This window comes from Astatotilapia calliptera, chromosome 16 (genome assembly GCF_900246225.1).
Source record: "Astatotilapia calliptera chromosome 16, fAstCal1.2, whole genome shotgun sequence".
Lineage (NCBI taxonomy): Eukaryota > Metazoa > Chordata > Actinopteri > Cichliformes > Cichlidae > Astatotilapia > Astatotilapia calliptera.
Genome location: NC_039317.1, coordinates 22339434 through 22352858, shown reverse-complemented (window position 1 = coordinate 22352858; position 13425 = coordinate 22339434). Strand labels below are relative to the sequence as shown.

At 40.3% G+C, this 13425-nt stretch overlaps 1 protein-coding gene across 1 annotated transcript; it reads right to left on the bottom strand.

Moving 5' to 3' along the window:
* Positions 1–1006: 1006 nt before the first annotated feature.
* On the bottom strand, positions 1007–7938 carry LOC113008427 (indian hedgehog B protein-like). Its single transcript, XM_026145813.1, has 4 exons — positions 7032–7938; positions 5777–5934; positions 5346–5449; positions 1007–3231 (listed from the first exon to the last, which is right to left on the bottom strand). Exons 1-4 carry the CDS (start codon positions 7338–7340, stop codon positions 2510–2512), a joined length of 1293 nt encoding a protein of 430 aa, XP_026001598.1. The 5' UTR covers positions 7341–7938; the 3' UTR covers positions 1007–2509.
* Positions 7939–13425: the final 5487 nt, after the last annotated feature.

The window sequence follows — 13425 nt, the reverse complement described above, 5'->3', positions numbered from 1 at the left end:
TGGTTAATCCACCAATTTGTTCAAATCAAAATTATATTTTAAATGTTATTAATGCCGGCTTTAAAATTTGGTTATAAAAACACACTTTGTTCTTTGTCTAATAAATAACTATATATATATAGATGGGAACAAAAAACAGTTCTCCCTCTGCTCATTATTTGCGATCATTGGTCATGTGAACAAAGTGAACAAAATTTTAAAGTACTTCTCACTAATTCATGTGTTTTTCTTCAGCTAAGAAAAACAAATTGTGTTCAGCGTGTTGTTCTTCATGACATCCATCCATCTACTTCATTCCATAGGTAAAGAAGCAGGCTACATCCTGGACAGGTTCCCAGTCTGGTGCAGGGCTGAGAAAGAAACAGACAAACCTTCATTCTTACATTCACACCTACAGCCAGTTCAGAATCACCAGTTATCCTTACCTACCTCCGTTTTGCGACTGTGGGAAGAAAGCTAAACACCTAAAAAGGAATCAGAATGGATTTAAAGCCAGGACCTTCTTTCTTCTTCTTGCTTCTCTGCAAATACTGAAGCATCCAGCAGGGGGTACTGTGCTCACTGACTAATTTCCTATCCTGGAAAAAAGAAAAAGCTTTCAGGCATCAAGGGGAGGAAAGAGGAGCTTTGCTGAGAGCTGCTGTCCTTGGTACTGAAACCAAACAGCAGCCCACCCTAACCACAGCTGCTGTTATATTAAGTTATAGATGTATCATTTCATAAAGTGACCAATAGGTTATTTATGTTTTATCTATGAAATCCTTTTGCTAGTCCATTTTGTTAGCATAGATCTTGAAAAGACGGAAAGCATTTTTATTACAACAAGCAGAATAGCCACTTTATTACTTTATTAGATAATCTATATCTATATGATACTTTGTATTGTATTGTCACGATCTCGTTTAGATTTTTTTTTGCTATGATAAAAGCACAACAGATTTTAGTTTACAAACAAGAGAAAACCTTTATATTTCAAATTCAAAATTTTATGAACAGAGTTGCCAGAAAAAATATTACATTTACATTTTTTAAAAAATAGATCTTTAAATAGTCTCTCCAACAATAGCTTAATATACATATGTGACAAATCTTTGAGCAGTCATACAAAAGAATGCCTTCAATTTTCCAGATCGACTGCAATGTTTGAGTCTTCACATAGCAACTCAACTGGGAGGGGCATGCGGGAAATATGAACTATATATTACATATCTATTCATCTCCAATAAGCCATTTAACAAAAAAGATTAGACCTGCTTGGCATACTGCTAAGTGTATAAAGACGGAAGTCAAAAAAGACCATGCAAAGTTTCAAATAAACACCTATTAAACGCTTAAGAATAAAAATAAGTACTGTTTTTAATATGATGCCTAGCTAGCTACTTAATACAGTAGTTGAATACAGCCTGAGTGCACTGATCTGAAAACTGGAAACCTGAAACAATGAAAAACAAATAAAAAAGTTTTAAATTAAAAACACCTGATAATCAACAAGGAGACGTTTAAATGAGCCACATAAATTTGTTTAACACAATCAAGTCGTGTAGAAACGGATGGCAGAGACAGGGCGGCCACTATAGCACCTTTAATCAATCCTGCATCAGTAAGTGACAAATGTTGTGAAGTAGAATTATACAGTATGTGTACAAAGTGTAACACAAATACTGTGTATTCATACTCTTTCTCCGCCATCCAGTTGTTACAACAAAGCCCTTTTTCAGATGTCAAAAAACAATGCAACACCAGTACATTTAATCTCATCATGTACAAAGTAATGAACTTAATAAACTGTCTAGTTAAATATTTTTCTGTAAATTATTTGCTAATATATAATATAGACTCTAAAAGGAAGAGTAAAGAATCAGTGAATTTACTGCAGTGATGAATCTAACAGTAAACTAAGTAAAGTCCATGACTTAACTGTATAAATACCTATGTACATTTAAAGTTTCACATCTCACCTTGTTCAGTCACTAATTTCTCCTCTTTTTTTCTTTGTGTGTTCATCTTAAGCCTGAGACACTAAAGAGGTTTCACAAAATTGTATCAATAAGCTCAAATATTGTCAGATTGGAGTAAATACAGTACAAAGGAAGGATAAAAACCCGGCAGTCTCACTTCTCAGCAATTTTTTTTAGTATAATCTTTGTTTTTGATCTGTGGTAAACAGAAATCAGATTTTTTTCATGTCTATTACATTTTTTTGGAAATGAATAAAACTAGAAATACTATTTTTCCATATTTCTGTTACTAGAATAATGTGTCCTGTCTCATTTTCTCTCTTTATCTCGTTTGCATGAACAACAAAAGAACTTGTTGAAGTACAGCAAATACAGGCAAGTGGAGTTACTACAAAACATATTTACATTATAAAATGAATTGCCTTTGGTGGTCCCTCAGTTGATTTCTTGTGAAAAGAAAGGTTGTTGTGCTTTGCGTTCTAGTGCTCCATACTAGTGTTAACTGAAAGAAGACATCGTGGTGAAACATGTCTCTGCGCCTCTTATCTATGTCATTGTTCAACAGACCAGGGGTGGAAGTGTGTAGTATCCAGCAGCATTTTCCCTAGCCAATGTAGAAGCCAAGGGTACCAGTGCAGCCCATCATTCTGTGCTTCTGATGGCCCAATCAGGCTGTAGAAGAGTCGTAGTGGGGCCAGGGCCCAGTGGGACAAATGGTGACTGTCCACAGCAGCATAACAAGATGCCAATACACCATTTACCACTATAGACCCATGCTGGGTGAGTGGGGCATACAAGCCAATGCTCCTCTGCTCGCTCACAAAGGTCACAACTGAAAGTTTTGGCTGCGACTTCACTTCCCCTGCCGATGTAAACACACACTGTCCTGGCTGGACCTCGCTGGCAAAAACCGTCCTCTGACCTACTCCCCATCTAGGCCTGCCTTCCCACGTGGAACCCGATAACGGCTCTTCCTCTTGCTGATTCAGCCCAGCAGTGCAGTCTGTGACAAAGATCAGGTGAGCAGCTGTGAGAGTAATATTGAATCCTGCATTAGTCCCAATAACATAAAAGATCTTTGAGGCATTGGGCTGGCGGTCCAGAAAGGATAGGACTGGGCTGTAGAGAAAAGGACCATGGCCGTCTGCTGTTGAGGAAGCCAAGACCCGATCACCAGGGAGGAGGTCACGCATCTGTTTAGCAGCACCACCTTCAACGACAACCTGAGTGTCACCAGGGAAACAACCACCGGTTTTGGCTGCCACAGAGTGTTCTGTTGAATTGAAGAACAAAAGACATGATGATGTTATTTGTAATTATTTAGTGCTAATGCAAGAATGAAAAGCATAAAGAGAGAGAAATGTTGGAGGTCCTCTCAGGAGAGGAGGACAGGCACCGCGGCATTTGGTCTCCTACAGGGATTTCACATTTTTCTGGGTCACTGAGTATAAAGCAGGTAAGACTTTGACTCTCGAAGAACTTTATCTCAGTGGATTAGTGGTGGATTGTTAACACATGTATACATTATGACTCAAAGTCAAGGTTCAAACTGCTTTCTTGTCTATCTGATTCTTGCCCTCTTCTTGTGCTTAGAAACTATGCACACACAGAAACCCACTTCAGAAAAATTATGTTTTTATCTGCTTTTAAACAAACCAATTAAGAGCTGATCGCTGGATTTTTAAACTATTACTTGTCCTTTCATTGTGTGAGGCAATCTTTAAATATGGTTATGTGTCATCGTAACCATTTTATAATGCTTACAATAAATTTATATGGTTTGAAATACATGAAATAGTTCCCAAAACATTTTTTAAGGCAAATCAATTTCTTGGGGTAATGGAAATCTTACAAAAAAAGACAACAAAGCAAAATATCAGCCAATGCTGTAACTTCATATTTTTCATGTATTGCCCTCTGTTATGGAAACAGTGTTCAGTGCCATGGTATGTACATGTACTGTATTTCTATCTTTCTGAAGCAGATTTTTCATGTTAACAGTTAGCAGAGTAATAACAGAGAAAAATCCTTTGTTTTACTATTTTATTTTGCTATTGCCGAAGTGACAGTGTTGCAGAGTATATCTGAGCTATTTGGCCCTTTAAGACGCAGCGAGATGAGGTGGCAAAAAGGGGTAGTCGGCAAGAGCTAATGGATAACCAGCTGATTGTATCACCACAGTCAGAGCACGGCCTGGGGTCAGAGAGCCAGGAAAGTACACAGACTCTGGTTCTAGATATTGTTTTTAAACTGGGTCACATGCCCCAGTCTCAGCGGTTCTATACACACTGAGACATCACAATGGGCTCGAATCTTAGCAAAGAATCCTGCTATTACTAAGCACTATATGGTACTACCGTCTTAAATGAACTGGGAGAACAATAGAATAGAATAGAATATAATAGAATAGAATATAATAGAATAGAATAGAATAATTAATGCAAAAAATTGTGAAACAGAAATGAATCAGTATAAATGTGCGTGGGTGTTTGTGTGAGAGGGCTGTCTTAAGGCAGCCAAATATTTGTCCAAGGTGTGTGTCGGTAAGCCTGAAGGCTGCAGAGACCAGGGGGTGATAAGACTCAGATAAGCGATCTCAGAGAAACCTACTGAAGGAAAAGCAATAGCGAACAAAGAGAGAGTTAATCATCTCACAGGCTACTAACCTCATCAGACTGCTAGAATGCAGTTTGGCATCAAATAACTGGTGGTACCAGACATGGGTAAATGGATTTCTTAAGTGTCTTAAAAGTTAGAATAGCTGGAGGTGGAATGCTTTCAGCTATTGTTTGCATGAAGAAAGTATGTGATAAAGTATGTGTACTGAAATATTATGGATCTACTACAAAAATGCAGATTGAATATACAGTCAAGAATACAGAAAACACTATTATGTCAAGCAATTTAAGTATTTTAATTTAACCACCATATATCTTTCATGGTTTTTGACCACAAATGTGGTACTACATATAGAGTATTAGCTGCCATTAGTCTTGCACTGAATGCAGAAAAGCCTACTTACATTTGTTTTCATTCATTTCATCCACATGTTGTACAGCTAAATATCCTAAAACCTTGATAACTAACGATTTACATAATGACTATACACAACATCTATTAAGACCAACATGTGAGGCTAAACTGGGCAAAGAGCACAGGTGCACAACCTGCTTTGATTGGCTCCCAGTAGACCATACACTTAAGCACACACCCAAAGTGTTAATAAAGGCAATGAATGGGAAACTAAACCATTAGTGGCTCACTGTCAAATGGTCTAGCATCAGCCTCATTAGCAGTAATAACAGCTGAACACAAAAGCAAAAACACACAAAGAGGTACTTTGATAATGCATACATACTGTGCACTGTTCTAATTTACATCTCTTACCTGACTTGACGCTACAGTGAATGTGGGCTTTGGACTCGTAATAGACCCAGTCAAATCCAGCTTCTACAGCCAAGCGAGCCAACATAGCATACTTATTCCTGTCCCTGTCAGGAGGACAAAAAATTATAGTTAATTTCCAGCATGAGTCCATCTGAATTAAAATTCACAAAAAAGACCATTTCTACTTTGACATTTATGTAGACAAGTTGTAAGGAAGGAATTTTTCCCACATTCAGACTAAAATATGTGAACTTGCTATCAGCTAAAAAAATGTGGTGTATTTGTTTACCAATTGCTTGACTCATCACATTGCAGATAAGTTAACTGACAGTTTAACTTGTTGAGTGTCACAGTTCACGCACTACAAGCAGTTTAAATGTTCTCTGGCCAACGCCCGGCCTATTCACAGCACATAACTTATTCTAGCCTACCTGTCTGATGTGGTGATGTCGACAGCACGCCCCTCATAATGCAATGAGTCCTCTGAATGATGACCATCCTCATCCCAGCCCTCCGTCACTCTCAACTTCACACCTGGCCACATGTTCATCACAGAGATGGCCAGAGAATTTAGCTTGTCTTTACACCGCTAAGAGAGGAACAAACAAGAACAAAAGGAAAGCAGACTATTAGAAACATAAAGAAATCTTCTAGTCCCAGTATCACTTAAACTTGAGAAGAAACGTATATGAAACATTTATTGCAATGAAATGTCTCTGAAGAATGATTACATTGTGGCAATCAACAAATGAAAAGAAAAAACATTTTACAGTGTTGACAGTCTGTTTCTGATAAGTCTGTTAATCAGGGGCATTATGTGGTGACAAGAGATGGATCATGGATGACAACAGCAGAGCCCAGTAAGATAACTAGCTAGGGTAACTAGCAGGAAAGCATGAGTGACTAAAATAATAATAATAATCATCAAAATAAATACAGGATACCTCAGATTGTAAAAAAACACAAAAGAATCTGCAAATAGTCATTGTACATTAAAAATGTGCCAGGTGGGTTTTTCCAGATTGTTAGAAGCATTATTATTGTGGTTTATGTTAGTTCTTTGATCAATGAATGAACGTAGGATTAAATGAATTAGCCGATCTGTTTAAAGGTTCACAATTAAAAAAGAGCTTAAAAAAACAGGGGGTTTTGGGGGGTTTTTACATTAAGGTGTGTGCTTGTTGACCAAATGAACATTGTGATATGAAAACAGCACTGACATTAATATTTGATGGGAAAAGATGCTCCGGGACCCAAAGGCGGTGATTTTACGCACACCAAAGTTTATGTCTAGACCGAGACTCACTTGGTGCGTGACTAAAAGAAACACTAAAAGTCTATAACAGTTCAGTATGTCAGACAGCAAAACCCAGAGGACCAGGAGTCAATGAAATCAATCACTGTAGTTCAAACATCTGACTGACCAGAGATATTGAGCAGACAACTGTATGCAACAGTGTAACTAACCTAGTCACTCAACTCCTTGTGGTATACTTGCTACAATCAACTTTCAACCGATTCTTTCTTTATAAAAACAAAGAAAAGAGAAAGAAAGAAAGAAAGAAAGAAAGAAAGAAAGAAAGAAAGCTTTTCCCCCTTTTGCAATACCAGGTATATTTAGGCACTCTGGCCTGTATCGCATCTTGCGAACGTATACGTAGGCTACTCATTCATCCCCCTTCTCACCTGGGTCATTAGCCTGTCGGCGCCCGTGTCCTCCTCATCTTTAAAGATTATGTCTGTATTGTAGTTTGGCGTCAGCTCTTTAAAGCGCTCGGAGTTGCGTGTTATCTTGCCCTCGGGACGCCCGCTGGCTCCTAGGGTCTTCTCGGCGACGTTTGGGCTGAACTGCTTGTAGGCAAGCGGGATGAGCTTTTTCGGGAGCCGCCTTTTGCCGTACCCCCTCCCCGGCCCGCAGCCCTCCGAGGCAGGTGCGAGGAGGAGGAGGACCAAGGCACACAGAGAGGCGGTGAGAAGGAGGAAGGAGATCCGCATCGCCCCGGGGGGAGGGAGGACTCTCCCGGGGGAGAGAGATGTCTTCAGTACCTCCGCGGTTTGGCTACCGACTCCATCGTCCGTGACAGTTGCAAATCCACGTCCGAAAAACTCGGATAAAAGAAGCTCAGCACCTCGGCTGCACGGGGCACCATTTGGATACCAAAAAGTTTCTAGCTTTTCCAGAACATCGACCCTGTATTGAGAAACTTCGCTCGCACCGCCTTACAGAATCAACAGTAAGTGTGCAGGCTGTAAAGTCCGTGCATTTTAAACAAACAGGTTCAAAGTCGATTTGGTGGGTGAGAGAGTTAAAGAGAGAGAGCGGTTACTGATATCCAAGTTGCAGTGTTGTGGTTTCTCTCCCCCTCTTTCTTTTCCTCTGGGAAACTGTCATAACAGCAGCCACTTTTGCCTGCTCTTTGGTTGGTGCCCTCTCTGGATTGAAGGCTTTTCCTCTCCATATGCTGCCGGCGTGCAACAAGCTGCAGCTTTCCAGTTGAATTGAAGGGATTTGAGTGATCCAAAACGATCTGTTGCCACTTCAGACCGCACCCTGCCAGTCCTGCCCTCCTCTCTCTCCTTTGCTCCCTCTGTTCCTATACTCTGCCACCCACCCCGCCCCTCTTGGGCACAGGGCGCACTGGAGAGTCCTGTCCACACTCTGCTGGCAGACAGGCAAGCAGCAAACACAAGTTTGCCCTTTATTGCTGCCACTTCACATTTCCAGTTGTTGTCTGTGTCTTTCTGTGACCTTGACAGCTCTGTACTCTGACAGCCCTGCTTTTTGTTTTACATTGTAAACAACAATCACAATCAATTAAAGCAATCAATTTCCTGGAGTAGACTGCCACAATTTTTCCCGGCTGCATAAAGATCAAGGGTCATTAGTTGGCTTGATGTTGGATGACTGACTGCGTAATAGGGTAATTACCAGGGGTGAGACATACTAATTGCCTGGATGTTTAGCAGGTAGATTGCTTGGCAGAAAAACTGATTTGCTGACTGACTGACAGATTGTTGAACGGCTAGTTGACTGACTGAGTTACAGCAGGGACAATTAGTTTTAAATGAGTGCTCTAATAAATAACCAATAGTACTAACTTTATGTCAGTTTTCTAAAATGGACATCTTTAATTTAAAAGCTTTTGGCTACTTGGTTCTCTTGCTGCCTATAGGTGAAGCACACATCCACATGCACACACAAACACACACACAAGCAAACCCAACCCCTCCAAATTAGCTCTTCAAATATTTGCCAGCAGAAAATCAGTGGTCTCACCACTGTTTCTCAATGCTGGCTCCTTGGAATGAATTAAACTGTACAAGGCTGAGGCTTTCCACAGTTTACGTTTTATTATTTGTGTCTGTAAACACCGTAAAGTATTTTTTGCTGCAACACTGCTTTTCATGTGTCTTGATGGGACTCTGAAAGGCAAATAGAGAGATTCACACAGAGTAAACAGCCATCTATTTTTGTTTTTGCCTTTAAGCTGAAACAGAGCACATACTGACACTTGTGTAAATTCATTAAACTTTTCCTGGTATGGAGCATGCAGACTAGTTCAAATAAATCAAAATTTGTCAGATAGAGGTGTCAGTGTTTTGCCAAATTTGGTTCTAGCTTCGCAAAGTGGAATAGCTCCCATAATGCAGTTTAATCTTATCGGGAACTTTTGCTACTCCAGGAATAAAAAGCTTTTTTGGGGCATGATCAGTGACTTTTCAAAGATATCACTGTTAAGAGTTTCTTTTAATGACTGTTCCTTAAATCGTAGCAGTGTTAACAAATAAAAGAAAGGTTTCACTATTTGGGCAGTAAACTTATTTACTTCCTCACAGCTAAGAAGATCATGAATGTATGGATGGTGTCTGTGAAATTATGATTGAATTAATATAAATGTGCAGTTCTTATATCTCTAGTTCATCCTCTGGATTGCTTACCCTATTAACAAAACATGAAGATGGCTTTCTAAGTGTTTGACATTTCCCCACTCTTCACGTAAAACAGCGTATTTCTTTCACCAGTTTAGCAACCTCATGAAGTCTTCACCAGTCAACTGCTGCCACATGCTGCTACCAGTCAACTTCACAGCCAAAAATCTGTGTCTACATGTGCATACCGCATGATCCAGTGTCATAATTATCAGAGATAATTCAGATAATTCAGGGATAGCCAAGCTAACTGTGCCTCACTGCTTTAAATATCACATTATTGGGAGTTTTTAGTTCCTTTGCTCTCCTAAGCAGCAAAAGACTGAACCCCAAAAATGCTATCATTCACCAAGTTAGCATCTTGCACATTTTTGTTCTTGCACCAGTTGCAGATGCTGATGCAGGTACTGAGATTTTTCAGTCACATGTCAGCTAACCATGCGAGGTTAACTTCTCTGCCATTTTGGATGTGTGGCGATGTAACATCCCAATCACACAGGCCTAGAATCTGAGCTGGCAACCACCATTAACCAGTAAAAATGTGTAGTCTATTCCCTGACTGGTTCTTGAGTGGTTGCTGAAGGTTGATGGAGGTCTCTGTGAAATTGGTTGCTAAAGCTGCAATCACATAGGCAGTCAGTGACCTCCCCTTCCTCCCAACCAACATTTACAAAGGAAAAACTTTCTTGATTTCTTGTGTATGTTGTAGGGTGTATTTCTTGACCTCCTTAGAATTTATTTGGTTTCACTGCTATCAGACTGTCACTGTGCTCTGTAGTTAGTGAATGTCTGTGCTTGCAAACACTCACCAACTCTCCAAGAAACTATAAAATATTTGCTTGAAAGTAAAAGTTGCACCTTTGAAATGTGTTTACTGCAGCGCTAAGGCACAACTTTTACACTGAAGGTGAACTTTCTCCATTTCCAGATTGGGGACTTTTTTATTCTTACTTATAATACACATTACACATTACAATACACATTTTCCCCAGTGGTTGTTTCATATATAATGTGGCGGACAACTTCACGTGTGAAACCTCTATAGGCATTGTAAAGACCTTTGCACCATTCTGACCATAAAGGTGCCATTTATAGCTAAACAGCAATGCACATTTCACTAAAACTGACCTGCTGTGACCACTTACATACACATTATCAGCGGTGGTACTTGTGCTGGCGCCATGTATGTAAGAATTGCTTTTCTTTGTTTATTATGTGTGAGAAGAAATCTATATGCAAATTTGCATGTGCCACACTTGCACAAGCATGTGTTTTCCTGTAACTATCAATAATTTGTGGATGTGCGTGAGCGTGTGTGTGTCATCCTTCCTTTGAAGATCATAAATACAGGCGTGGTTCCAGGCAGGCCCGCTGCCTATTCAGCGTGGCTGTCGACAATGCCTCAGAAGTGGTCACATTCTCCCATCCATCCATCCCTCCCTTCATCCATCCATCTCTCAGTTCTTCTTGGCCTCAAAAGACGACACTATGGCGTTTCAAGAAGACAACATTCTGATCAGATCAAACCAAAGTGGAGCCTGACACACCCCCACCCAAAATCTTGTCTCGCTGTTACTATTCATCAACCTGTCAGTTTCTCTGCTGTACACTATTCCTGTAAACTATTCCTGTCAGGCTCTTTCAGCAGAACTAAAATGGTTCACATAAAGTAAGGTATGAGCTCAAACACACAACCGTAAACGCAAAGACACACATATCTAGGCATGTGTACACAGTATACACACATATGCCAGGCCAGCCGACAAACCAACCAAGCATCAGGCCCTCATTCATTGATGTTTGTTAAAGTTATTAATTTTCTCTGCGAAATAAGAGACCATGGTGGCAGGACAGAAGGAGATGGGTGCCAGCCCCAGAATCTCCCTCTGCTTTCATCTGCTGACACTGAGGCTCAATGAGTCCACAGCCTTTGCATGGGCATCGGGGTTACCCACGCATACCCGGGGCCCTAACCAACAAAGGCTCTGAATCGGGCAAAAGGAGGAAGACACAGATGAAAGAAAATTCCAAAAGGAAGTGAAAAGAAAGGGATGGAAAAGATGTTAGAAATGATTATACAGAAAAACTGAATCATAATGAAAGACACTGAGAAAATTTAACAAAGCGACTGTGACTATGTCAGGAAATTTGGATAGACAAATGAGAGAGCAAGATGTAAATTAAGAAGTTGATTTAAAAAAACAGAGTTTTTGAATGAGTGTTTGAATGAGTAAGAGACAGCAAATGGCTTGGCACATTAGCTAGTAAACAAGTGAGTTTGGGTTGTTTTTCAGTCAGTTGAAGCTAGCGTGTTTGTGGCTTGTGGTGGCTTGCTGTAATGGGGGTTAAAGGACGTTATGCTCAAGGTAACAACAGCTGGTGGCTAAAACCACCATCCCTCTTCCTCCTCCTCCTCCTCCTTCTTCTTCTGTCCCTCCACACACTCCAGCATCAAACCCCAGACCGCAATAAACACCTAAAACTATGCCTATATGTAGTCGGCTTCTAAGCAGCATAGTGGGAATATATGAAATCTTCTAAGCCTTAATCTTCCAAAACAAGGAGATAAAACAAAGTGGGCATGCTGGGCTTATCTGTAGCCTTTATATATTTTACCATACTTTTTTTTTGGCAGTGAGTGCCACTTAGCCAGTGCCAGCAGTTAAGATGGTAAGTTGGAGCTAACATGTCAGCCAGTGAAAACCACACTGACCAAACCTGTCTGTCAATGGTTGAGAATGGCACCAATACTAGTCTTGCTAAAGTCCAGTTCAGTGCAGAGTGTTTGGTTTAAGAGCAGACAGAAGGAAAATAAAAGCAGGATGATATAAAAGTGGAGCCCAGGCTAAATGTGTCTTGGAGTTAGCGGGCTAGGCTAGCCACCGCATGGCTAAAGCAAACAAAGAGCTACCCAGGGGACTGAAGTAGGCTGTGCTGTGCTCTGACATTAAACACATAGCCACTAAGAGATGGAAACACACATGCATGCACTCAAATACATGCATACAGAAGTACCCAACTGCAGGTATAGACACAGCCACAAGTTGTTAAATAGAGAGATCACATGCACGCACGCATGCATGTACATGAACACGTGCAACATTTAGATAAGCATTAATGCTTTTCTACAAGGTTGCACTTAGTAAAGTAAATATAGATATTGCATATTAAAATGCCAATAAAATCCACTCCATTGGGGGGGGCGGGGGGGGGGGGGGGGTGTTGTATATGGTTATAGAACACGTGTTTTTTCATGTTACAGTGAAATGTTATATTAAAAATGGCCTGCTCCAAATTTGCCATTTCATTCATCGATCCATCCAGTTATCCAGCTGAGGGTTATGGGAGGTGGACTGCATTCCAACTGTCATAAGGTGATAGGTAAAGTATACCCTGGACAGGTTGGCAGTTTTGCTCCATTTGTGGGTTTTTTTAAATTTACTTATTTATTTATTGAAACTCTTTCCATCCATATTTTCAAACTCTTTGACATGTATGTGATGTCAGACAGAGGTGATATCATCTCAGGAACACTGCTCTGGCTAGCTAGCACAGAAGCCTCACCCCCTTGTTATACAAACCATTTGTTTTCAAGGTGCAGCAAATCAGAAGAAAGTTGGTGTAAAAGGAGCATGGCCCTTAAGAAAGAGGTGCAAAAATACTTTGTTTTATATAGTCAGTAATCTGAGAAGATGAACAATAAAAAAAGATTCTTCCTAACTATGAATCATACATAGCTACTCCGTTCCACTCCCAGAATAAAAATATGGGTCTGGAAATGAGTATTATTAAGTGTCCTAATAACACGTCTAGTACTTTGGTAATGTCAACAATAATGCAGCCTAATGCTGCTGCTGTATTCTCAATGTCAAATGAGGGATTTGTCCCTCCTCCCTCTCTACATCCCTCACTCTCTCTCCTGAGTATGTGCCACATCTGTGGGCTCTGTGGTGATGTTTCTCTGCTCAGAATGGATTCACCAGCTCAAAAACGTCCTTATTATATTTATATTTTACTACACCACTAGAAAACCATGCCAGCTGGCCTCCAGAACTTTGGGCAGAAAAAGGGAAAGAAAGTGAAGGGGGAGGAGAGCAAGTGAGAAAGAGAGGGAGGAACGAAAGATGGAGAAAAATGGTAAGACGCAAAC